Source organism: Scyliorhinus canicula, chromosome 21 (assembly GCF_902713615.1).
Source record: "Scyliorhinus canicula chromosome 21, sScyCan1.1, whole genome shotgun sequence".
NCBI lineage: Eukaryota > Metazoa > Chordata > Chondrichthyes > Carcharhiniformes > Scyliorhinidae > Scyliorhinus > Scyliorhinus canicula.
In genome coordinates, this window is record NC_052166.1 from 66,416,267 (window position 1) to 66,442,918 (window position 26,652).

Consider the following 26,652-nt stretch of genomic DNA (forward strand, 5'->3'; position numbering starts at 1 on the left):
CGGCCTCACTCACAGTCACTCTCTCCTGTCCCTGACCCAAGAGGTGTGACTGCCTCCTGGTACAAGGTATTCGGGTAGCTTTCCCCTCCCTGATGCATTGCAGTGTCTGCAGCTCAGCCTCCAGCTCAGTGATTGAGCCAAAGCTCCTTAAGCCACAAATGTGTTTACCCTGGATCATACTGGCATCCAGGAGCTTCCACATGCAGCATCTGTGATGCGTTGCCTGTCTTGCCATCCTTGTGTCTTATTCAATCTCATTGAATTAACTTCAGCAGCTCCTTTGAGCCCTGAAAGTAAGGTTTCAGGGCTCAACTTGGGTTCTTGGTGCCATGAGGCAGCAGTGCTAACCACTGTGCCACCGTACCAGCCAGCTAGAAATCAATGTAATTTGCATTGAAATGTCTGTTTGTATATCCTTTTCAAATTTGGGAGTTCACTGACTGCAGTTACAGAAAAAACTGGTTTAAGCTGCTTTCTTCAATTAGCTCATTTCAGCTGCTCTACCAATTCTTAACCAATTGGTGAGCCAAGACTGTGAGAATGAACAAGCCACTTAGCTGCGGTGACATCACATCCAAACCTGACTCTGTCCTTGCCTGGTATCAAGACATTTTATTCTTCCAGCCAGATTACTAGATAGTGATTGAAGCTGGAGCACTGATCTCTCACCATCTGCTAACTCAGCACAGATTAGAGATTTACTTGGGATCTGCCTAGTCTGTAGGATTCAACTACCCCCGGTGACGAAGAGCTCCTCGAACACGGTCACAAACATTCCCCACCTTTTCTTAAACTCTCCTGCTGATCCCCTTACTTTATCTTCTCTAACCGCAGGAAGTCTTACAAGTCACCCAACCGTACTGCTACCCCTTGTGGCGATGCTGACCGCCACTCCAGCAAAATTCGGCACCGTGCAATCCGAGAGGTGAAGGCCATGACATCGGCCTTCCTCCTCTCCATGAGCTCCGGCTTCTCTGAAACCCCAAATATCGCCACCAAAGAGTCTGGGTCCACTCCCTCCTCCACAATCCTGGCTCAGACCGCGGACACTCCCGCCCAGAATTTTCCCAATTTTTCGCAACCCCAAAACATGTGCGCACGATTCGCTGGCCCCGCTCACACCTCTTGCACTCATCTGCTACCCCCTGAAAGAACCCACTCATTCTCGCCCGGGTCATATGCACCCTGTGCATCACCTTAAACTGTATCAGGCTCATCCTTGCACCAGAGGCGGTCCCGTTTAGCCTTCGCAGTGCCTCACTCCATACTGCCCAATTGATCTCCATTCCCAACTCCGCTTCCCATTTCTCCTTGATCTTCACCACCCGCACTCCTCCCTGCTCCCCCAGCCAGCCACTTGTATATATCCCCAATTGTTCCCTCCCCTTCCACATCTGGAAGCAGCAGTTGCTCCAGCAGGGTGTATCCCAGCAATCTAGGGAACAACTTCCAGACCTTTTGTGCAAAGTCCCTAACCTGTAGATACCTGAACTCTCTACCTCTCGGCAGCTCCACCCTCTCCCCAGCTCCTCCAGACTGGCAAACCCTTCCTCCAAATAAAAATCCGTCACCTTGACCAGACCCACTTCCCTCCACCTCCTGTACACATATTCTCTCCTCCCCCCCCCCCCCCCCCCCCCCCCCCCCCCGGGCCCTAAAATGTCTCCTCAGCTAATTCCATATCTTCACCGTGGACTGCACCACTGTGCTCCCTGAATACCTACTCGGAGCCATTGGCAATGCTGCCGTCACCATAGCCCTCAAATTAGACCCCTTAAGAGATTCCTTCTCCATCCTAACCCACTCTACCACTTTTCCTTCCCACCACCGCCGCACCTTGTCCACATTCGCCGGCCAATAATAATGAAGCAAGTTTGGCAACGCCAAGAACCCCCCCCCAAAAAAAGACCTTTGGTATAAAGATCGGGAGAGCCTGAAAGATAAAGAACCTCGGCAGAATTTTAATTTTCACCACTAGACCCTCCCCACCAATGTTAAGTGCAGTGTATCTCACCTCTTAAGATCCTCCCTGGCCTCCTCCACCAGCTTCGTTAAGTTCCACTTATGGAGCCCCGTCCATTCCCTCGCTACCTGAAACCTTTTTGGACACTTGAGGGCAATATAGAATAGCCAATCCATCTAACCTGCACACTGTGGGAGGAAACCGGAGCACCCAGAGGAAACCCGCGCAGACACGGAGAACGTGCAGACTCCACACAGTCAGTGACCCAAGCCGGGAATTGAATTTGGGACCCTGGAGCTGTGAAGCAACTGCTGCCGTGCTGCCCATGGAAAAGAAAGTTGGACAGATCGCTTTTAGAAATCTAATTTGTGTATATACTTCAGTTATCATCAAGTATGTGCCAGCTTTTTTCTGGAGTTAATATCTATCTTTTCTCTCTCTAACTCTGTATCTTCTCCAATTGTTTATCCAATTTCACTTTAAAAGGGTGTAGATATTTTTGCCCTCAGCTACTCCCTGTGCTAAAGTCGTGTCCAAGATGCGTGAAAAGGTACTTGAGTCAAAAAAAATTGTTAATCCAAGCAGCTATTTTTGTTTTAAGGATCTGAAAGCGAATGAGTCTCGCCTGCGAGATATTAACAAAGTGGCAAACGATCTGGAGTCAGAGGGTTTGATGGTTGAAGAAGTTCAAGTTGCTCAGGTGTGGTATTATTTCATCCATTTTTCAGCTCACTTTATTTCAAAATGAGTTTATAAAACTGGCACTTAACATAACTACTCTCCCTGAATTCCATTTAAGGAATAAGCAGAGCAAAGGAGATCTGTGTGTTAAATCCAGCTGCATTATTGTTACCCTCTTGGTTGGGGGTGGTGGTTGGGCGGGTGGTGGTGGGGTGGGAGGGGCGGGGGGAGTTGTTCAAGCTGCACATTGATTGTGAGGAACTCCTAACTCAGTGTTCCCAAAATTATCTATTTGTGTGATAATCTGCTGTAGTACTGATCTCGATCCTCAACAGTTACCTTTATCCAGCTCCCATGTGTAATCGTCTTTTGCTTCCTTTACTTTCACCGCCTAAAAATCCATTTTTGAAAATTCGCCTTGATTCATCTGGATCAATCCTGTAATTTAGTGTAAGAATGGGAATTGAGTTGGTTATTTGACATTTTGTGCAGAGTATCTGCTTTCATGTGGAATTTACACATTGTTTTGCTATCTGTTGTGTTGGTCCTGGAATTACTTGAGTTAAGCCTGACAAACTTTTTAAGGATGTGTTTTAGACCAGTTGCTGGCCTCCTTCAGTTTCTGCCCATCGCCAGTAAGTTTGGGGTGTCTCGTCGTAAGTTTGCTCCTAAATATTTTTTGTTCCGTTTTCTTATTTCAGGAACAACCTCTCGTGGGATCTGCCCCAGGAGCTGCCAAGGTATTGAATGAATTATATTAAGGCAAAACATCAACAGCATTGTGCGCAGCTGATATCTTGGATCAAAATGGCACCAATGCCATTGTAACCGACAGACTGATGTACATTAGAAAGCTAGTATTGTATAAAGTGATACTAGACTTAATCTGTACTTTACAATCTGCTACTGGTTGATACTGTTGTTCTCTACAACTTGCATTTTGACATGTTACTTTACTGCAAAGGAAAGTATGAAGATAGACATTCCTTATTGGTGCGATTCTCATGAATAGTTTTATATGTTTGGATCAAATTCTTTTCTGTGTTATTCTAACATGAACATTAGCTTGATCTAAAATAAACCGTGCAATTAAAACATAGGAACATGCGGAACATTTGAAAGATAGTTCAACTAAATCCATGTTGGATCTGTACTGAGTTCATCCCACATGGTTAATGCTCTGTTGGTATAGTGGCTGAATTAATTTGTAAGCATCCAGTTTCTCAAATGTCTCATGTACTTTCTTTCCACAGGATGAATCTGACTCTAAAAGTGTGTCACCGTGGAAGGTATGAGTTTCCTTTTCAAGAATCCTGTGCTCTTTTTTTTTTTACTGAAAAACCAGCTGTTCTGTACCATGCCTCTATCATTTTCCACAAACCCATATTAATTATAATTCTATTTTGTCTTTCTCAACATAGTTTTCCCCTTGCCCTGCCCAAAGTCGTAGAAAGCAAAGATTTAATTTGTAGTGATCAAGGTCACTGATTCACAGGAACTGAATGAATCGAATGACTGTTTTTGTACTTTAAAACTGGTCTAATCGTGATCAAATTCCGTACTTTCATCCACATTTCCTTGATTGCGTATGGCCTACAATTGAGGGTTGGTACAGGTTGAGCATTCCTTATTCGAAATGCTTGGGCCGATAGTGTCTCGGATTCTATAGGTATAGTTGTGAAACTTCGCATAGCTAGCGGATCTCTGGTGAACACTGTTATTTTTTTTACTAGAAACATGATTTCGGTGCTCGGGGGGGAAAAAAAACAAGTGCAGATTTCAGAGCTTTTTGAGTTTCGAATAAGGGCTGTTCAACCTGTATCAGTGTGGTCTACAAGGAAATATTCATGATAACTCTCTGCAAGTCTTGTCAATCAGCCCATTTTTTTAACCCACTTTAATGTAATGGCAGACTAAGTCAAAGCAAGGACTCCTCAATTTGCAGCTAGACCCCATTTTCTCTCCAGTTACGCCTCCTCACTAATTATTATTAGGTTTGGACATACAAGACTTTGTTTAAAGACAATGGTAGGAGGGCAGTGGGTGAACATTCACACTCTTGTTCATCTACTGCAACTTAGGCAGAAGAGCTGCAGTATCCAGCAGAAACCCCTGCAGAGACCCAACACACAGTTAATCTGTAGCGATACAGGCAGACCTTAGGCATGCCCATTTACTGCCTGTTGTTGTTGTTTACATCCCTGTACTGTGCACCCCTTTGGTGCAGAATTGTTATCCAAAGAACAGAGCAAATCTCTTTTCATAAATGTGAATTGTACCTAAATGATATATGCAGTACAACACATCTTCTTAAAAATGGCTAAAATATTTACCCTGTTTCAGGGTTTTGTAATCTTACAGCCATGATCACTAACTGCTTTGTGAAAAATGCCTTTTCAATGACTACTTTTTAACCAGTCATAATAATATCATTTTTATTTCTTCCACGCTGCACTTGTGACAAGATCCTATTCGCAACAACACAATCCAATTCTTGTATAAATCCTTTTTGTCCCTTCACACTAACTTGGAATGGTAATATGTGAGCTGCTAAATCTTTTAAAAGCTAGCACATGGGATGGTTGTGACAAATAACACGGGTGCATTTGAGGGGAAGCCAGAAAAATGCATTAAAGAGAAAGGAAGAGAAGAATATGCTGATGAGGTGCAACAAAGAAGAGGATCGTGGAGCATGAACCAGTTGGACATAGTAGCCTGTTTCTGTCCTATACAGTTTATGTAATTATGTGAACGCTTCTCAGCCACCAGCCCAGAATTATTTTGCTTATACCACGCTCATTGAAGTACGAGTCATACAGTTAGAAGAAGTCTTTAATGTTGCTTGATTATATTTGGGAAGTAATAATCTTTTCTAATTTATTCATATTTGAGGTGTAGCGATTGGGGTTCCCCTGTTCCAGCTCACTGGAGCCCTTATCTGGAAAATGCACATGTGGATGTCTGGTGATGGTTGGATTATTTTTGGCTGCCAAGGCTAACACATGAACATTCGCCGCAGAGGCTAACATATGAACAATTGCCGTTCGAGCTGGGATTTGTCGAACTATTTCCCAGCATAAGTGAACAGCATATGGAAATGTGGAGGAGGAGGTGGTGGGGCAAGAAAGAGAGAGAGGGGGGAGGGAAGAGAGAGAGGAGAGAGTGTTCAAGAGCTCTATGTGCTTGATTATGATTTTCATCTCCAAGCCAAATCTGAGATACAGTAGAATAATTGACTAACTTGTTATGTGACATTTGTGCACAAAATGTAAAAATGCTTTTATTTGTGAAGGAGCTCACATGCTCCATTCTTCTCACTAAATCTTTAAACTTCCCTGTATATTTTAATCTGGTGCTTGTTGATTTCCCCATTCATTCTTTCTGTGGCCACTGAAGACTTTCCTAATTGTCAGGACGTGGACATGGTAATGTTGTGGGGTGTGACCTGCGTTTTCTCATTCTACACTTACTCACACAGACTGTGTGACCTGCATTTGCTCATTCTGCACTTACACAGGCTACAGCAAGGGGATTCTAAACTCAGTTAATGATTTCTGTTAATGGTGATCTCTTGCATGCCATGTTCTGTTAGTTCTGAGTGGGCATATTTCTAACTTTAACATTTCTCTTCACTAACTGATGGATCCCGACTGGTTTGGTTTTCCACTGCTGTGATTCATGGTTGCGGTTTAGACTGTGCGGCTGGCAACACATACGGTGGCTAGCTTTAATGCCATCAAGGTAAGAACTGATGGATCCACTCCTTTCTGTCATTGCCTCTTGCACCTGTTCCTCACATGCAGTGATGAGCTCCTCACTGTTTTGTGACTGCGTTTCGCTCATTTGCTACAGTGCACTGTCAGTGTACTATTGTTATGGTTATTGTCACCCATGACGCAGCTATAGTACAGTCCTCCCCTGCACTTCTGTGTTGCAAAATAAACGTGTAGCTTTTATAAAGGCTTCCAAGTGTATACCAGTGGTAACTGAGCTAACAATAATAATTGTGAAAGTACGTCTTAGCATCATAAGTTAACCCTTTAAATATTGAATGTGCTTTTTGTGTGTACATGTAATAATAAATAAATATTTGAAATATATATCTTGTAACTTTATGCAGAAAGTAGAATATATATTCACAGAAAAGTCCTTGGTTACAGCGGTGCAAAGTAAAATTTGTGACCTTTTGACTGCGACAATAGAGCACCATTGTAATCACTAGATTTGCTAATTCACTCCGATACAATGCCCCCATGGCGAGCGTACGGACCAACAATACGAACTCCCAATACTTCCAGCTGCACAGGGGCACCAGACAAGGATGCCCACTGTCCCCGCTGCTGTTCGCGCTAGCAATCGAGCCGCTAGCAATCGCGCTCAGGGCAGCAAAAAATTGGAGGGGCATCGGAAGGGGAGGCAGAGAGCACAGAGTCTCACTCTATGCAGATGATCTGCTCCTCTACATCTCGGACCCACAAAGCAGCATGGACGGAATCATCGCGTTCCTGAAAGAGTTTTTTTTGGGGGGGGGGGGGGGGGGGGGGGGGGGGGTGGAGGTGGAGGGGAGGAGAGGAGAGAGAGAGAAAGAAAGAGAGCACTAAAGGGGCTGCCGTTCAAACAAGCCCGACACAAATTCCGCTACCTGGGGATCCAAATAGCCCATGACTGGAAAGGGATCCACAAATGGAACCTCGCCAGTCTGACGGAGGAAGTAAAAAAGGACCTGCAAAGATGGAACACACTCCCACTCTCCCTCGCGGGGAGAGTCCAGACGATCAATATGAACGTACTGCCCAGGTTCCTCTTCCTGTTTAGATCCACTCCGATCTACATCCCCAAGGCCTTTTTCAAAGCGCTGGACAAACTTATCATGGCGTTCGTATGGGGGGGTAAAACTGCTAGGATCCCAAAGAAGGTCCTACAAAAAACGAAATCCGGGGGGGGGGCTAGCCCTCCGAACCTACAATTCTACCACTGGGTGGCAACAGCCGAGCGAGTAAGGGGATGGAGCCAGAGGACGAGTGGGTGCGTGCGGAGGAGGCCTCCTGCATGGGGACTCTCTCCGGGCCCTCGCCACGGCAGCACTCCCATCCCAACCCAAAAAACACTCCAGCAGCCCAGTGGTGACAGCCACCCTCCAATCCTGGCACCAACTGCGGTAGCAATTTGGCCTGACCAAAATGTCGGACAAGGCTCCCATCTGCAACAACCATAGGTTCACACCAGCACTGACTGACGCCACCTTCAAAAGGTGGAGGCAGGACGGAGGAACATTGACAGTCAGGGACCTATACACGGACGGCAGGATCGCAACACTGGACGAACTGACAGAGAAATTTTGGCTAGCCGGGGGAACGAGCTACGGTATCTGCAGCTCAAAAAATTCTTACGAAAGGAGACAAGGATGTACCCACAACCGCCACGACAGACACTACTGGAAGATCTACTGGACGCAAGTATCCTAGAGAAAGGGAACTGTAGCGACATGTAAGACCGACTGGTAGAAAGGGACGACACCATACTGGACGCAACAAGAAAGAAATGGGAGGATGACCTGGAGATTGAGATAGGGTGGGGACTCTGGAGCGAAGCACTGCATAGGGTCAACTCCACCTCCACGTGCGCAAGGCTCAGCCTGCCGCAACTAAAGGTGGTACATAGAGCCCACTTAACAAGAAACCGTATGAGTAGGTTCTTCCCGGAGGTGGAGGACAGATGTGAACGGTGCCAAAGAGGCCCGGCCAACCACACCCACATGTTCTGGTCTTGCCCCAGACTTGTGGAGTACTGGACAGCCTTCTTCGAGGCTATGTCCAAAGTGGTGGGGGTGAGGGTGGAGCCATGCCCGATAGTGGCGGTCTTCGGGGTTTCAGACCAGCCAGATCTATTCCTGGGGAGGAGGGCGGACGCCCTTGCCTTTGCCTCCCTGATCGCATGCCGTAGAATCCTGTTTGGCTGGCGGTCAGCAGCACCACCCAGAGATGCAGACTGGCTGTCCGACCTCTCGGAATCTCTCCAAATGGAGAGCCGTAGAATCCTGTTTGGCTGGCGGTCAGCAGCACCACCCAGAGATGCAGACTGGCTGTCCGACCTCTCGGAATCTCTCCAAATGGAGAAAATCAAATTCGCCATCCGAGGGCCAGACGACGGCTTCCACAGAACGTGGGAGCCATTCATGCAATTGTTCCGGGACCTGTTTGTGGCCAACGAACAAGAGGAAGAATAGTCGGGTGGCCCAGAATCAGGGGAAAATGGGCGGGAATCGTGGGAAGGGGGGGGGGGGGGGGGGGGAAGAGGAGGGGGAGGAGGAGGGCTACGGGTTAGTTATGGGGGTTTGTTCTCATGGTTTTACGCTTATTTCTTTTTCTTGTTAATTTATTGTTTTTGTATTGGAGGGGAGGGGTTACTGTTTTTCTCTGTTGTGATAAAATTTGTTGTTGAAAACTTGAATAAAAATTATTCCAAAACAAAAGGAAGGACAAAGCCGCAAGCAACAGTCTGATGGCAAGCTAAGGCCCAAAACCAAATTGTAAATAAATGCCTATAAACATGTGCCTGAACCATATTGGGGAATGTAAAATATGTATGCCGGTTAAAGGGGGTGGCCACAGTTGTCATTATGAAGATGCTTACTTGTAAACATACATGTTAATTTTTGCATGTTTTTTTTCTAATTGTAATTTGTTGGATATAAAATATGAAAACTCAATAAAAAACATTTCCAAAAAAGAAAGCTAAGGAAAAAGATGAGAAGGAGAAAGTGGACAAGAGTGACACAAGTATGAGGATGATGACAAAGATGAATTAATTAGGAATGCTTTAGATACTGTTGACATGGGTGACTGTGGAAGAGGAATGATGCAAGTTGGAAAATGGCAACAGAAGCATCAAATTGGAGGATGCTAATGGTATAGAAAAAGGGAGTATGGAGGGGAAGAAGTAAATGGAAGAAGAAGATGGCAACAAATGCAATGAAGCAGGCAGTAATGATGTCCAAGAGGTGGAAGGTAGTTCCAAGGGCAATATAGATTTATAAGAGGAATATTATCCAGATAAGGACAACAACATAGAATACGGTGAGAACAATGGATACAAGGACAGAGCTTAGCGACTGACAATTACCACCTATACCCGATCAAATGTGTCTAATACTGAACAAATAGCGGCAAGTTCTACTGTAAGTAATCGGACTATATACATCCTTGTTACTTACTGGACTGAGACATTTTAACTAGTTGAGAGAGTCCTGGGTCTGGTTAGCTACATTGCTGTTATGTTGAGCAATTGTCTCTGCAGTTATGGATTTTTGAAACTTGCGCATTCAGATCACACATATGTATAGAGATCTGAAGCGAAGATTTTTTTTGACCTGAAATGTTAAGGAAGACACCAAACAAAACATCTGTGTTAAGTGGAGTGGAAGGATTTAAATCTGCAGTGATGTTGATGTATCGGGCAGGGTTAACTAGAATTTTTTCACTTTTGTCAGGAATTGAACGAGCGCTGGAAGTCCCTACAACAGCTGTCTGAGGAACGCAGCCATGTCTTGGGTAGTGCACATGAAGTGCAGAGATTCCACCGGTAAATAGCTGTAATATTTTGGAATAGTAAAGATCTATCAGTTGATACTTTGGGCGGGAGATGGAGCAGTGTGCTGGAAAACAGATCCGTTTGCATTCCCTTTCTTCACTCTCTTAACTGTAAAAATGTGTATGTTTAGAAAATAACATGTATTTTGTAGGACTAATTTGGCTGGGATTTTTATACAGGGAAATGATAATGTAGCTTTCAAAATATTTAAATACCCATTTGATTTTGTATTGTGTAGAGATGCTGATGAAACCAAGGAATGGATTGAAGAGAAAAATCAAGCTCTCAACACTGATAATTATGGACATGACCTAGCAAGTGTCCAGGCTCTGCAACGCAAACATGAGGGATTTGAACGGGATCTTGCTGCTCTGGGAGATAAAGTGAGCTATATTTGTAGCCTGTATAAAATATCAACTGTCTGGAATGTTGCTGGAACTGGTTTGGTTTTGCCATTCCCAAAATAGCAGCCTTCAATTTGGCAAAACATATTTAATGATTACCTGACCCTTCAGGGTGCATTTAGCCTAGCTACTGATAACTGTGTATATCTTTTGAAGATGTCTGGCTATTGCAAAATTAAATCTTTCAAAATCACACAAATTAATTATTACCTCACTTAATAATCTCTAAATTAGAATTGTTGGTTGTCCAGGAGGAAAAGGACATTGAGGAATGCAATCAGTTGGCATTAGTGTAGTTTTAATTTCTAGGTCAAAGGCTTTAAAACATTTTTGCGCATTGGGTTCAGCCCTCCTGCCTCCCATGTTCCTGGGAACCACTAATCCAAAGTTCTGAGACACCATGTCAGTCATCCGAAGAAATGCAGTGCTGTCAATGCAGAAAACGGAAGTCTTAAAGAGAACTGCAATTCTCATGACACTGCGAGGGCACAAAGTAAAACCTGGGCAGAAATCAGATGGGAAACCCAGTTGTGTTTAATAGGGCAAATAAATAATTGCCTAATCTATTGAGATAATGCCACAAATTGTAGATCAACAAGAGGGCATTCGAAAGAAGCACAGGATATTAATGGGAGACGTTATCCCAACCATCCCTGTGAGAATTCTTAACATTTAAAAAAAAATTTGTTTGTGGGCGTCGCAGGCTGTGCCAGCATTTATTGTCCATACCCAATTGCCCTTGAGGGGGCAGTTAAAAGTCAACCACACATTGGTGTGGGTCTGGAGTCACATGGAAGGCCAGACCAAGTAAGAACAACAGATTTCCTTTCCTAAAGAACATTAGTAAACCAGATGGGTTTCTACGACAATCAATGGTTTCATGGTCATCATTAGACTTTTAATTCCAGATTTTTATTCAATTCAGTTTCACCATCTGCCGTGGTGGGATTTGAACCTGGGTCCCCAGAGTATTACTCAGAGCCTCTGGTAAACTAGTCCAGTGACAATATCACTATGCCACTGTCTCCCCAGCACGGGTACTAAATTTATCTGTTTATTTTTAATTCTGTCATTAACCCAAAAGAATTTCCTCTTTTATTATATGCAAAGTAACTTAGTATGAGTTCATTCACACCGGAGTAGAAAATATAACCCAACGCATTACATCAGTCCTAAATCACCTGTTAATGTATTTGTTACTCTGGAGTATGTTGCCTGATAAATTTTTAATTGTTGAATGTAGGTGAATTCTCTGGGTGAAACTGCAAACCGACTGATCCAATCTCATCCTGAATCAGTTGAGGATGTCCAAGAAAAATGCACAGAATTGAATCAGGCGTGGGACAGTCTGGGGAAGCGTGCTGACCAACGTAAAGGAAAATTGAATGACTCTCATGATCTGCAGCGTTTCCTAAGTGACTTCAGGTAACCCAAGAATGCAAGAAAGAGGAGCATTCAGTCTGATTATGGTTGGCCTTGGGCTTGGTCACTGTTGTCTTTCTCCGTAATGTGCGGGTTTAAGGTTGTTTTGCTTTGTCACCAGTGGACAAACGTCTTGAGTGAACTGACGTCGTGCCTGAAAGAGCAGTAACCAAATTAAGGGGGCGGGGGAGGAAGGGATGATGAGGTTCTTTTTGTCTGCATAAATTTAACATTGCATAATATTATGTACAGTAACAACAATGTCTCGTGTCCTATACCCTAAGTCCACATGAACAATATATTCCCAGACGAATTTTGCACTCCAAAGGAATTGGGGTGTGATCCTTTCTTGATTTTTATTTTTTCTGTCTTGGAGGACCATGTGCCCATACTCCTGAGCTCACTGCTGCATCCTCCCAGGCACTGGCTTCCCTACGGCTGACCCGCCAAGACCCTGTGGGGAACAAGGCGCCATGTCTTGTACAATAATCTGCTTTGGCCGAATTATGAGGCTTGCCTTCTCAGTGGCATGGCTGCGAGTTGAGTGGGGTTGGCTGTGCAGGAGCGGTTGAAGTCCTGCTCTCCCTTGTTAGCAGGGAGCTGGCAAGCACCGTCCTGGCAAATCAGTCGGCGGGTAATCATTTGCGATGTGAAGCCCGTGGGCCTCATAAAGCGGACCAATTGATAGTGTCGTCGACCTCACCGGGCTGAGGATCGGGAAGCGTATGGCAGTTCTCTGCTCGTTACTACGCTTGAAAACTTTCCGTACAATCATACCCAATGTTTTCTTAACATGGTGCTCAACTCACCGGCCAAACGGGCATTTCTGAGATCAAGCTGCCATTTTCCAAGTGAGCTTGGGGGTTCCCCCTACCCACCCACCCATGGGCAAACCCTTCCCCCTCTGGCGCCAAGGTCCCAGGTTTGATCCTGGCTCTGGTCACTGTCCATGTGGAGTTTGCACATTTACTCTGTGTCTGCGTGGGTCTCGCCCCCACAACCCAAAGATAAGAAGGGTAGGTGGATTGACCATGCTAAATTGCCCCTTATTTGGAAACAAAATAATTGGGTACTTTAAATTTGTTTTAAAACTCTCTCTTCTTTTCTGAGTACACCCTGCTATAGGGTCGCTGAGGGTGTACAAAGGTGATTGGGTGGACAGGTTACCCCTGGTTCATGCTTGTGTGGACCAGTACTCAAATGCATCCCATCAAAGCCTAGGTGGGGAGGTCGTTAGTTCCAGGGAGCCCAGAGAAGCCAGCAGCCAGGTATTTAAATGATATGCTGATCTACAGGGCGAGATCCAGATTGTGATGTCTCGTGAGGTTCGGTTGAATCTCGTGAGATTCACTGGCCTCTTCGCAACACCAAGTCGGTCATAACAAGGCCATTAAATCCCACCTTGTATAGCAATATATTATGATCAAAGAATAGGTGCAATTTTTAAAAGACTTGATTATGGGTACATTTTCATGTTTCTTTTGGATGTCTATCAATCAAAATTATGTTCAGGAGTCTTGGTGAGACTAAAAAAAGTTTTCATATTAGGTGTTATTTTCCCCAGCATCGAATGCAAACTCTCTCCCTATGGAGGCGACAGCACCCTCTTCCCAGGACCAGAAATCTCCAGTACAGACCATGAGAGCTAAACACCATAGTGTTGCTGTTGGTGTTTAACTGGCTCACACTTTGCAGATTACCAGAGCAGATTGCTGTTTGTTTGTAAATAGTGGAATTACAAACTTTCAAATTTCTTATGAGTAAAGGACTGATAGAAAGTAATGCAACTGATCTACCCTTTTATTATTTTCACAGGGACCTTATGTCCTGGATAAATGGAATCCGAGGATTAGTCTCTTCAGACGAACTGGCCAAGGACGTGACTGGAGCTGAGGCCCTATTGGAGAGACACCAGGTAACGAAAAGTTACCCTCTTCTTTGGGGAATTTGGTTTGTAGATTAACATTTGTCAATGGAGTCATAAATGATGTAACTGGTGATATAGCACAGCTTGGAGTTTTAATCAAACTTTGGAAATGGCTGTTCCCATCAGATACTGGTTCCAATTAAAAATCGTGAACTTCACAGCTACCCAGCTGTCACATCAGTGAGATGCTTGCCTTCTGAGCTCTTGTATAAAATAGACATATTAGAAACGAGAGAGAAACTAACTGAGCTGTTACTGTTTTACTGATATGCCTGAAAACCCCCTTGACCTGTCATGCCAACATCCTAACCGCTACCATCATGAGAAGCTTTATTCTAACTCTTGGCTTCTTTTTACTGATGGATGAAGTTTATCTTTCGCATCCATCCATACATGTGATGTTGAAGTTGCACCAGTGACTTACACAATCCATTCCTGTGAGAAAAATAGAAACCAAGAAACGTAGAAAATAGGAGCAGGTGTAGATAATTTGGCCCTTTGAATCTGCTCCATCATTGCTGATGGCTGATCTTCCAACTCAAAGCCATACTCCAGCGCTCTCCCCAAACCCTTTGATACCTTCGAATCTAGAAATCTATTTCCTTCTTAAATATATTCAGACATTTGACCTCCACAGCCTCCTGTCATTATAGAATTCCATAGAATCGCCATCTTCTGAGTCACATCTCTGACCTTAATGGCTGACCCCGTATCCTGAGACTAATGTCAGCGAGTGTTACTTAAACCTCTAATTCCCTTCTCCTTAAATATCAAAAAGGAAGGAGCAATGTTCCTTTTCATTGCACCTGTTCCATGCTGGAACCATGTGCACCTTTTTGTTCATATTAATGGATGAAAAATGACTGCTGGGGATGTGCACGCCAGTGATGTTTGCCCCTGGTGGTCAGCAGGAATGCTGAATTGGAAAAGCTCTAATTTAAAACAAAGGTTTTATGCAGGTACTTTTAAAGTAATGTTTTATCTTTTTCTTTTTTCCTTAACTTTGTTTAATTTCCCCCTTTTTGCAGGAGCATCGTACTGAAATTGATGCCAGGGCTGGCACTTTCCAGGCATTTGAGCAGTTTGGACACCAATTGCTTGCTCGTGGGCACTATGCTTGTCCAGAAATCAGGGAGAAGCTGGATATCCTGGAACGTGAACGCGCAGATCTCGAGAAAGCCTGGATTCAGCGCAGAATGATGTTGGATCAGTGTCTGGAGCTACAGGTAATGAGAGACCAAACTTTGTCCTGTACGGGTAGTTAAATTTTATAATTACTAAAATAACCATGAAAACAACATTTCCCCCGTCCCCCCCAAAAATAAGGTGAGGACCCCCTCTATGGTGTAGCTGAGATTTTCGCCTCCCGGGGGGAAAAGAATTTGAAAAACACTGATCCGGAGAACTGCTCCAGATGGCAAAACCTAAGGATCGTTTTGCTGCTAGAGGGCTCCTTCTCCACGGGCTATGGGCTGAATTCTCCATTGGTGGGATTCTCTTTTCTGCCATCAGTGCACCCCAGCCCACGGGTTTCCCGGTGGCATGGAGTGGCTGCAATGAGAAATCTCGTTGGCGAGCTGTTGGAGAATCCCACTGTTAGCGATGACTTGCCGCCGGGAATCACTCAGTTTTGAAGGTGGAGAGTTCACTCCTATATGTCTAAGATGTTCGGAAAATTTGGTGGGAGGGGGGGGTGAAACACGACCCCTCCCGAGTTGGACTGGGCCCGTAGATCGCTGAGGCAAAAGCCCAGATCTGGGGAGCTACCACAGGCGATTTGAGTGGTATACCTGGCTCATCTTCGGGTGACTTTCAAGGACAGACTATTACTTCGATGCGGCGGAGGATGCGAATGAGTTTGATAAGAAGTACGGAGTAGGGGTGAACAGGATATGCCTGCAATTGGTTACCAGGGGGATGAGTATTTGTGTTTTTTCTATGGTAATGAGCTTGGGCTTTTTGTTTCTGGTTGGTTTAGGTTTGCGTGTAATGAAACATTTTGTCTGAATAAAAATATATTTTTTGACAAACTAGAGGCACCACTGCTGTCCTTTAAAGGTGTTATCAGTTTCTTTTGTTTTTAGCTGATGTGTTGTAAGGAATAATTTTTTATTTATAAATTTAGAGTACCCAATTCATTTTTATTCCAATTAAGGGAGAATTTAGCGTGGCCAATCCACCTACCCTGCACATCTTAGGGTTGTGGGGGCGAAACCCACGCAAACACAGGGAGAATGTGCAAACTCCACACGGACAGTGACCCAGAGCCGGGATCGAACCTGGGACCTCGACACCGTGCTGCCCTTATTGTAAGGAATAATGGCAGTTGGATAGCCATGATGAAGCAGTAGTGAATAGAACGTGGATTCTAAACTATGGCTTGGATGTTTAACTGAAGCTAGGGAAAAGAACTACAAATTAAGGAGGCGGCTGTTCGACCCATTTAGTTTTTCCTTCATGGAAACCTGCTATTCCACCACCTCGGTTGAATAACTTCAGAATTTTGGCATTTTTGTCTCCACTCCACACACCCCCTCTCCTGGAAGACCATTGTGGATATTGGTTACGCTTTTCCTGAGGAAATATCATTGTAGAATGAGACTGCGGAAAAGGGAGACCATTAGGCTCATTGGGCCTCTGCCAGTTATTTGGAAGAAATATATCATTAAGTTTCCCTCTCATGTTTTATCCTCATATTGTTCCTCCTTAATTATAAACCCAATTCTCCTTTGAAAGTTACTGATCAATGAATTTGCACTACTTTTTTTCAGATAGTGTAGTACATAGGAGCAGAAGATCATTCAGCCCATTGAGCCTGTTCCACCATGCAACACAATCGTGGCTGAACATCCACTGCCATGCCTTTATACCCCACGCTATGCCCATTCTCCTTTCTGTCATTGGTACTTAGAAATCCGTCAATCTCTGCTTTAAACATACTCCATGACTGAGTTTCCACAGCACTTGTAAGCGAAATACATTTGAGTCAAAAAAAAGTCCAGATCATTATAACTTGCTGCAGAATGTGTTCTACTTTTTTCCCCCTTTTCCAACTGATTGCCGACCCACTTGTATTTCCTAATGTAGTCCTGAACTTAGACGTTTGCCCCAAGACAAGTGAGGTTTTCATAAAACAGCATGCTGTTATAGATACACCGGGCAGAATTTTTGGCGGGGTTTTCCTGTCCCACCAAGGTCAATGGACAGTTGTATGCCATTTTTCAGCCTTGTCCCCGCTACAAGTAGGCCATAAAATTTTGCCCATTGTGTACATAGATACATAGTGTACCTGGAAGTAGGTTCTGACCTGTATTCTCACAACAGCCATTTGTTATGAGATTTAAGATGGTCATGCTTTACTTTAGTAAGAGCTTGACAAAAACAATTGTAGATTTATATCTCGTGACTCGAGCTTGTGACATTCGATTATTCCTTGAGTAAATTCACCAGCCTTGCATTTTGAGCTGAAAATTCACCAGTCAGAGAATTGGTGCCACTGTGTTGTAGCCCTGTATGTAATCCGTGCTCCTTTAGAGTGAGATTCCCTGGTGGGAGTATAGGAATGAGTGCATTTATACTTGCATAAACCCATACTAGCATGAGATTTTTTTATTCTTTTGTAGTTGTTCAACCGTGACTGCGAGCAAGCTGAGAACTGGATGGCAGCGCGTGAAGCATTCCTGGCCAGTGATGACAAGGGTGATTCCCTGGACAGTGTGGAGGCCCTCATCAAGAAACATGAAGATTTTGATAAAGCCATTACAGTCCAGGTATCGTGGTGAAAGAGAGACATGTTGCCAGTTTATCTCTAATTAATCTGCAAATATTTGGCATACTATCTTTGGGCTCCTATTCTTAGATTCCATTTCACTTGCAATAAATTACCACAGACCATGGTAAGACACATGAGCAGAAATGCGTTATCCAGGGATATTAATTTCTGAGAATGGGTGAAGTATTGTTCTTGATGCATAGAATAGAAGGAGAAACAGCTGTTTTGAGATATTCAACCACTGAGTCCATGTTCGATTTGCACTGTTGTGGATTCTCCTAATTTTCTTGCTGCATTGAGGGAGATACAAATCAAGGTGAGATTCTGCCTCACTACATGTGAATAAGGAGCAGGTGTAGGCCACTCGGCTCCTTGAGCCTGCTCTACCATTCAATAAGATCACGGCTGATCTTAATTTGGCCTCAGCTCCATTTTCCTGCCTCCTCCCTTTATGCTTTGACTCCCTTATCAATCAATGATCTTATGTAGTTCAGCCTGAAAAAAAATAATCTGACCGTACCTCACCCCTCCCTGGAGAAAAGTTCCACAGACCTTAATTTTTTTTTAAAATCTTCCTCGGTGTTAAATAGGGACCCCTTATCTTTAAACTGTGCCTCCTAGTTCTGGTCTTTCCCACAAGTGGAAACATCCCCATAACATTCACCCTGTCGGGTCCTCTCAGGATATTGTATGTTTCAATAATCTCCCCTCTCATTCTTCTAAATGCCAATGGATACAGGTCCAATCTCTTAGGATAATCCCCTCATTCCAACAATCAATCCAGTGAATCTTCTCTGAACTGCTTCAAATGCAATTATTATCCTTTTCTTAAACAAAGATACTGAAATTGTGCTCTAAATGTGGCCTCCCCAATACTCCATACGACTGTAGAAAAGCATCCCTATTTTTATATTCCATTTCACTTGCAATAAATTACAACATTAGTACAGTCGATGTTCACAGGAGATTCGCGCATTAATTTTTTTTCTGAGACTGAAGTCTGAAACCAAATGCTCAAGTATGTGATAGAGCCAGACTTGGCAGGCCCTTTAGTTTGTGACAAATACTGCATGTCAAAATGTAGAAATTGACAGAAGAATGCCACTTGGGCCTGCCAGAACTTATCCCTCTGCCCTACATTTATTCTGCTGGCTAGACAATACGCCAATAGGCAAATGCAAAGTTCTGTAAATGCTGGAAATACTCAGCAGGGCAGGCAGCAACTACTGAGTGAGAAACATCAGGATAGTGATGTTTTGCAGAATTGGACAATATAACAACTTGCACAACGTTTTTTCACATCTTGAACTGTCCGAAGATGGAAGATGCTCCACAAGGAGTGCAAGAGATCCTGAGCAGGAATTAGGAGAGATAATGAAAAGTGTTTGAATATGAAGATACCTCAGACATGAAATGGTGTGATTACTGAAAACTGAGGAATTGTATAAATACATTAAACTTCGGGGGGGGGGGGGGGGGGGGGGTTTCTTCTCCTCTCTCTCTCTCTCTCTCTCTCTCTCTCTCTCTTTCCCCCCCACCCCCATCTCTCTCTTTCCCCCCACCCCACTCTCTTTTGATGTAATTTCTGGATCTTGTAACTTTTAGTAAACTTCTGGAAACCTGGACATAGTTTTCATCTGTAATGAGCAATTTCAACCATTTTGTTCGTATCACTTCATCACCACAGTGCCACTCAGTGGCTGGAGTTAGATATAACAACACTATTAATCCTTGGTCAGGGAAGACCATGAGCATTCAAGCTGCTTGTCATTGGGCCTATTTAGGTGTGTACTATGAAGCCTTGTGGGCTGCATGTAAGTTTTAAAATCGACTTTCCTGTTTAATTTGGTGATGTTTCCAGCAGATCTAACGATAGTGATGTAGGATTTAGCTATTGAGATGACAACAGCCCTTATTAAGCCTCCAGCAATCAAATGCAATAAATCATTGAAGTAAAAATATAACCATGAAGCCCGGGCCAGATTTCCAGAGCTGGAATGGACCTTGGGCTTCCCTTTGGATCCACTTGGCCAAGAATGAAAATAAAGTTCTTGTTAATTACCAGAAAATACATATTGTGCATAAATCTAAATACGTAAATGACTCCAGCACACAATGCAAATCAAGTAACAAATTGCTATCCTGTGGTAATGCTACATGACACATGGCCGCACATGGCAATTGTAATGTAATTCTATACTAATCAAGAGAATTTCTGTGAGAAGCTCCATCAGGAATTTGGTTACTTTTATTTATTCTTTGCTTTTATAAACAGGAAGAGAAGATTGCAGCACTACAAGCCTTTGCTGATCAGTTAATTGGCTCTGAACATTATGCAAAGGATGATATTTCAAGTCGTCGCAATGAGGTATTGGACAGGTGAGTTTCTAATGGCTAGTGGCACAAGTGATTTGATTTAAGCGGATAGACCTTTTTGATCAAATGTTAAACATGAATTTCACTCGTTCTGGATTCCATTCCCTGGCAGGCACAAGAGTTCCATGCATGCAGTGTGGCAGAGTGACGGGCTATGCATTCTCTATTTAATTTTTTGTTTGCAGTCAAAGGCTGGGCGATCTGGGATATATGGGGCGTGATTTAATGGAAATGAAACACAGTCCTGTTTTGGGCACGTTTAGCGGAGTGTTTTCCGACACTTGCAGCACCAAGAATGACACTGAGGCCGCACTTAGGCTCATATCCTGCACTAACGAACTTGGCTTGGTGTAGTAAGAGAAAAATAGAGGCCCGATCTCTGGGTTCAGACTCTGGAAAGCTCGGCCCAGGTCTCTCTCTCAAAAATATTGACATCCTTTGCTCCCTCAGTTTGACACATGAAATGAAATGAAAATCGCTTATTGTCGGGGACTGTTTAGCACGGGGCTACATTGCTGGCTTTGAAAGCAGACCAAGGCAAGCCAGCAGCACGATTCGATTCCTGTAACAGCCTCCCCAAACTGGCGCTGGAATGTGGCGAATGCGGAATGTGACAATAAGCGATTTTCATTTCATAAGTAGGCTTCAAAAGAAGTTACTGTGAAAAGCCTAGTATTGACCAGGACACGGGGGTAACTCCCCTGCTCTTCTTCAAAATAGTGGCTGTGGGATCTTCAACATCCACCTAATAGGGACAGACAGAGCCTCAGTTTAACAACTTATTTGAAAGAAGGCTGTTCTGACAGTGCAGCACTCCCTCAGTTCTGAGTGTGATTAGGGATTCAGTCATTCACCCCAACTGCTGACACACCAGCGAGTTCACTCTGGGGAGAGGCTGTTCACCTGCAGTGTGTGTGGGAGGGGATTCACTCAGCCATCCATCCTGCTGAGACATCAGTGAGTTCATACAGGTGAGAAGCCATTGATCTGCCCTCTGTGTGGTAAGGGATTCAGTCATTCACCCCAACTGCTGAGACACCAGCGAGTTCACACTGGGGAGAGACCATTCACTGCTCTCTGCACACAGCGGTTTAGAACATCATCTACATTGAAATGAAAATCACTTATTGTCACAAGTAGGCTTCACTGAAGTTACTGTGAAAAGCCCCTAGTCGCCACATTCCGGCGCCTGTTCAGGAGGCTGGTATGGGAAGTTATATTCAAAATGTTTTCCTTTCTCATAATATTTCTCAGTATATTAGGCCTTATACTTGAGTCTTTGGGGCATACAATCAAGATTTGCCCCGGGCATCACCAGACCTCTGCACGCCACTGCCTTTTATGCAGTTTGTTTCTCACTGAAATATCTTGGTAGGTGGCGCCGCCTAAAAGCTCAGATGATCGAGAAGAGATCCAAACTCGGAGAATCACAGACCTTACAACAGTTTAGCCGTGATGTAGATGAAATCGAGGCCTGGATCAGTGAGAAGCTGCAGACTGCAACTGATGAATCTTACAAAGATCCCACAAACATTCAGGTAATTAAGCTTTGAGTATTCATTGGTAGTACTGATGAAAAAAGAGAGACATGCAAAATTTAAACTTGATTGTTCATTTCCCGCCTTAACCCGGAGTGTTACAATTCATTTGTCCCTGCTGAGACAATAGGCTGCTTGCTCCAAAATCTCTGGTAATCCTGCACCAGAAGAGATGCACAAGGCGGCAGCATGATGGCGCAGTGGTTAGCACTGCTGCCTCACGGCAGCGAGGTCCAGATTTAATCCCGGCTCTGGGTCACTGTCCGTGGGGAGTTTGCACATTCTCCCAGTGGTTTGCATCCCCACAACCCAAAGGTATGCAGGGTAGGTAGATTGGCCATGCTATAATGCCCCTTAATTGGAGAAACTGAATTGGGTACTCTAAATTTATATATTTTTTTAAAAAAGAGATGCACAAGACCTGCTTGGAGTGCTCCTCGCTTTATTATTGCCTCCCCTCCCACTTTTATATTTAAAAATTGTACTGCTATTCGCAGTGGGAATATGTCTGACCTCTGCCAGATGTTCTTGAGAATGGCAGCACAGTGGTTAGCACTGCAACCTCACGACATCAAGGACTCGGGTCATTGTCCGTGTGGAATTTGCACATTCTGCGTGGGTCTCACTCCCACAACCCAAAGATGTGCAGGTAGGTGGTTTGGCCATGCTAAATTGCCCCTTGGAAAAAAAATTATTTAAATACAATAAAGACTGAACAACTCTGCTCTAAGCACAGATCTCAGACCAGCCCCTCTTGAGGTAAATTTTTTGAATAGAGGACATTTAAGGCTAATATGTATTACGTGAACAGAAATTTTAAATTGAGTATAATATTTTGACCATTCAATATTGACGTGCTTAATCTTCTCTCTTAATCTGTTTTTAGCTGTCCAAACTGCTGGTAAGTATTTGTCTATATTAAAGCGCATTATTGGATTGGTTGGATAGTGTTTTATAAACATAACCCAATTTTGTGCTTAACAGTTTTGCTTCCAGTTTTTTAAGTTGACACATCTTTAGCATTGATTTGCTTCTCTGATGTAACAGGTCATTCTCCTGACTTTTTAAAAACCATAATGCATTCATTTAAAACTTAACACTAAAGACATTTGTTCAGTTGGCTCTGTCCTTGTCGCTGGGAGCTGTTGGTTGTTACTAGTGTGGTGTTTGTCAGTATTAACCCCTATTACCATCCTAAATGTGATTTCCTCCGAGGCTTTATGACTGTTGCAGCAATAGGTTTAGCTGGTGTTCTAACTGGGGCTCTGACAGTAGTTGTGAATAGAACCTGATAACCATTGGTCTAACATGCATGAGATTATTTGACGACTAAAAATTGTGAAAAAATTCAAAATTAATGCAATATATATGATCTGTATTGTAATTGAAAAGTGGAAAGACTGCAAAGCTGCAAGAGAAGTTATGGTTTTGATGTCCATTGAGACCAATTTGCACCAGTTAAAAATTACTATGAAGTTGGATGTTTCAACACACTTGGTTACTGACATGTCCTAGGCCTCGGAGAGAATCTTTGGAAATTGACATTTATTAAATATAGTGATCATTGTGTTACTCTCCCACAGAGCAAACACCAGAAGCACCAAGCATTCGAAGCAGAGCTGCATGCCAATGCTGATCGAATCCGTGGGGTCATTGACATGGGGAAATCACTGATCGGTCGAGGGGCATGTGCTGGTAGTGAAGATGCTGTCCAGGTGACCACCGAATTTAACTTTATTCTAGGAGCATAGGAACTGGAGTAGGCCATTTGGCTCATTTTAGCCTATCCTCCAACTGCGGGATCATTGGTCCAGGTCTTGATATTACTGTTCCGGGTCCAGTTGTTCCATTCTCCCACTATAGGGGTGGAGGTAGAGTCTTTGAGCTTTACAGCACAGTGAAAGGCCCTGAGGCTCAACATGGCTGCACTGGCGCCTATCTATTCTAATCCTATTTTCTGGCCTTGCATGCTATGGCATTTCGAGTGCTCATCTGAATGCTTCTTAAATGTTAAATGTTCCTGCCTCTACCACCTTTTCAGGCAGTGAGTTCCAGATTCTCATCACCCTCTGTGTGAAAAGGTTTTTCCTCCAATCCTATCTAACTTTCGAGCCCCTGACTTTAAATCTATGTCCCCTGGTTAGTGACTCCTCCACTAAAGGGAGCGGTTTCTTCCTGTCTACCTATCTATGTTCCTCATAATTGCATACATCTCGATTAGATCCCCCTTTGGCTTTCTCTGTTCTAAGGAAAACAACCCCAGCCTAACCAGCCTCTCTTCATAGCTGAAATGCTTCATCCCAGTCGATATCCTGATGAATCTCCTCTGCACCCTTTCTAGTGCAATCACATTTTTATTATGATGACACAATACTCTAGCTGTGGCCTAACAAACATTTTATAAATCTTCATCATTACCTCCATGCTCTTTGTATTATGCCGTGGCTAATAAAGGCAAATATCTCATGAGCCTTCTTAACCACCTTATCTCCCTGTCCATGGATCCCTGAAGGCAGCAGGACATGGACTTCCAAGACCCCGCTGGTCCTCTGCAGTTCCTAGCAATGTGCCATTCAGTGTCATTCCTTTGCCTTGTTAATCCTTCCAAAATGCATCACTGCTCTCTTTTTTGGGGTTTAAATTCCATTTATCACTGTTCTGTACATCTGACTAGCCTGCCTATATCATCCTCTAATCTAAGGCTTTCGTTATCTACCTCCCCACAATTTTCACAACATCTGCGAGCTTACTGATCATAACCCCAAAATTCACATCTAGATCATGAGTGTACACTACCAACAGCAAGGGACCCAGCACCAAACCCTGTGGTACACAGGACACTGGCTTCCGGTTACAAAAACAGCCTTTGGCCATCACCCACTTGTCTCCTCCACAAAGCCAATTTGCCAAATTGGCTTGGATTCTATGGGCTCTTACCCTCTTCATCAGACTCCTATGGGGGACCTTGTCATAAGCCTTACTGAAGGTGGGGAAAAGTTTGTCGCGATCTGTTATTATTTTGTTTAAAAATAAAGCATTTTGGGGTAATTTCTCATTTTGGATAGAAGCTTAAAACTGGCAGAAGCAGATTAGCTGCCAGTTATACACCCCACCTGTTTGTTTTCTTTTTACTTCATCTTGGTGAAAAGGTCTTATGGTGGCCATGAAGGAATTGGGGGATCGTCAATAGATGATATTTGAATTCCCTATTAAGCGGGCGGTAGCTTGCCCGATAGGAAATGTATGGTGGGAGCTTAAAATCCTGCTGCTCCAACCCGGACTGACTTGTCTCTGTAGGTCCCTGGGCGTGGCTGTGTACATTGTAAGACATGGCGGCAGCCTTGTTTTGTTACTGTAATAAAGGGATTTGTTGTTGGAAGACTGGCCTTGGCAAAGTTATTACAAATTGAAATAAGGTAATGTGTGTTTGAGGCCAATTATCTGCTCGTTACCAAAGTAAAAGTGACCTCTGGCTTTGAAGGTGGCCAGTAAACCTGAGAGGTTGGAGGAAGCCATACTCTTGAACCTGCAGCTATTTATCATAGTCTTGACTCTCCTACTTGAACTGTTAGCTCACTAACATCGTTCTTCTTGTGACCTTTTCTGTTATTCACTGAATTTTAATTAACTTGCATGATTTCCTTTTGGTTAACTTATCCTGGTTCAATGTCCACCTGTCTTAATAGGCTCGTTTGGGAACGTTGGCTGACCAATGGGAGTATTTAGTGAACAAATCAGCAGAAAAGAGCCAAAAATTGAAAGAGGCCAATAAACAGCAAAATTTCAACACTGGAATCAAAGACTTTGACTTTTGGTTGTCAGAGGTAAGTGAGTTTCCACTGTATCATCCACATTTTTAAAGGAACCAGATTTTCACCCTGGATAGTGAACCTATTTTCATGGACTCTGCTATTTTGCTGATTGCTGGAAGATTGCAGCTCTGCCCAGGAATGGAAAATCTAAGTAAAAAATGATTTACAGTGAAACTCCGATTTGCGGTGAAACTCGGAATATGCACTTGACCAATTTTATAAATTATTGGAGTAGTTCAGTTTAAACTTCTACACCGGCTCTTGCATGTATCCTGTGATGGATCTGCCTGCCATCCCCACCCACAGTAACGCATTTATGCAGTACCATTTCTGAGTCACTTTAAATATGACAATTGTTTTTAATCTTAGTTCATGAGATGTGGCTGTCGCTGGCTGGGCCAGCATTGATTTAATGTCCCTAATTGCTGTTGAGAAAGCGATGATGAGCTGCCTTCTTGAACCACTGCAGTCCATATGTGTGGTAGGAATATCCACAGTGCTGTTAGGGAAGAAAGTCCAGGATTTCGATGCAGTGATGGTGAAGGAACAGCGATATATTTCCATGTCCGGGTGGTGTGTGACTTGAGGGTTACTTGCAGTGGTGTCCCCAGCATCTGTTATCCTTGCCCTTCTAGGTAGTAGAAGTTGTGAGTTTGGAAGGAGTCTTGGTAAGTTGCTGCAGTGCACATTGTAGATGGCACACACTGTTGCCACTGTGTCAGTGGTGGAGGGAGTGAATGTTTATTGTGGTGGATGGGGTGCTTCTCAAGCTGACTGTTTTGTCCAGGATGGTGTCAAGCTTCTTGAGGTTGGAACTGCTCTCATCCAGGCAAGTGGAGAATATTTCATCACCTAACATGTGTCTTATAGGAGGGGAGGGTAGTGGTATTGTCACTGGACTAGTAAACCAGCGACCCAGCGTAATGCAGATGGTGAAATTTGAAATCAATGAAAATCTGGAATTAAAACTGTCTAATGCTGACCATGAAACCATTGCCGATTGTCGGAAAAACCTATCTGGTTCGTTCATGTCCTTTTGGGAAGGAAATCTGCCGCTCTTACCTGGTCTGATCCACATGTGACTCCAGGCCCACAGCGATGTGGTTAATTCTTAGCTGCCCCCTCTAGGGCAATTGGGGTTGGGCAATAAATGCTGGCGCTGACGTC

The 26,652-nt window shown here is 43.8% G+C and overlaps 1 protein-coding gene across 5 annotated transcripts in view; it reads left to right on the forward strand.

The window, feature by feature from the left end:
• The window catches only part of sptan1 (spectrin alpha, non-erythrocytic 1), a 125,247-nt gene that overhangs the window by 61,934 nt on the left and 36,661 nt on the right, over positions 1–26,652 (forward strand). For 4 of the 5 annotated variants that reach the window (XM_038782416.1, XM_038782418.1, XM_038782415.1 and 1 more), the window contains 15 exons: positions 2,565–2,663; positions 3,346–3,384; positions 3,898–3,933; positions 6,338–6,385; positions 10,134–10,225; positions 10,473–10,617; positions 11,882–12,063; positions 13,876–13,975; positions 15,016–15,213; positions 17,611–17,757; positions 20,035–20,138; positions 21,511–21,673; positions 22,560–22,574; positions 23,257–23,388; positions 25,360–25,497. In XM_038782416.1, the coding sequence (XP_038638344.1) occupies positions 2,565–2,663; positions 3,346–3,384; positions 3,898–3,933; positions 6,338–6,385; positions 10,134–10,225; positions 10,473–10,617; positions 11,882–12,063; positions 13,876–13,975; positions 15,016–15,213; positions 17,611–17,757; positions 20,035–20,138; positions 21,511–21,673; positions 22,560–22,574; positions 23,257–23,388; positions 25,360–25,497 (1,638 nt within the window). The remainder of the gene's footprint in view (positions 1–2,564; positions 2,664–3,345; positions 3,385–3,897; positions 3,934–6,337; positions 6,386–10,133; positions 10,226–10,472; positions 10,618–11,881; positions 12,064–13,875; positions 13,976–15,015; positions 15,214–17,610; positions 17,758–20,034; positions 20,139–21,510; positions 21,674–22,559; positions 22,575–23,256; positions 23,389–25,359; positions 25,498–26,652) is intronic. The other variant, XM_038782419.1, reaches the window with a different exon arrangement.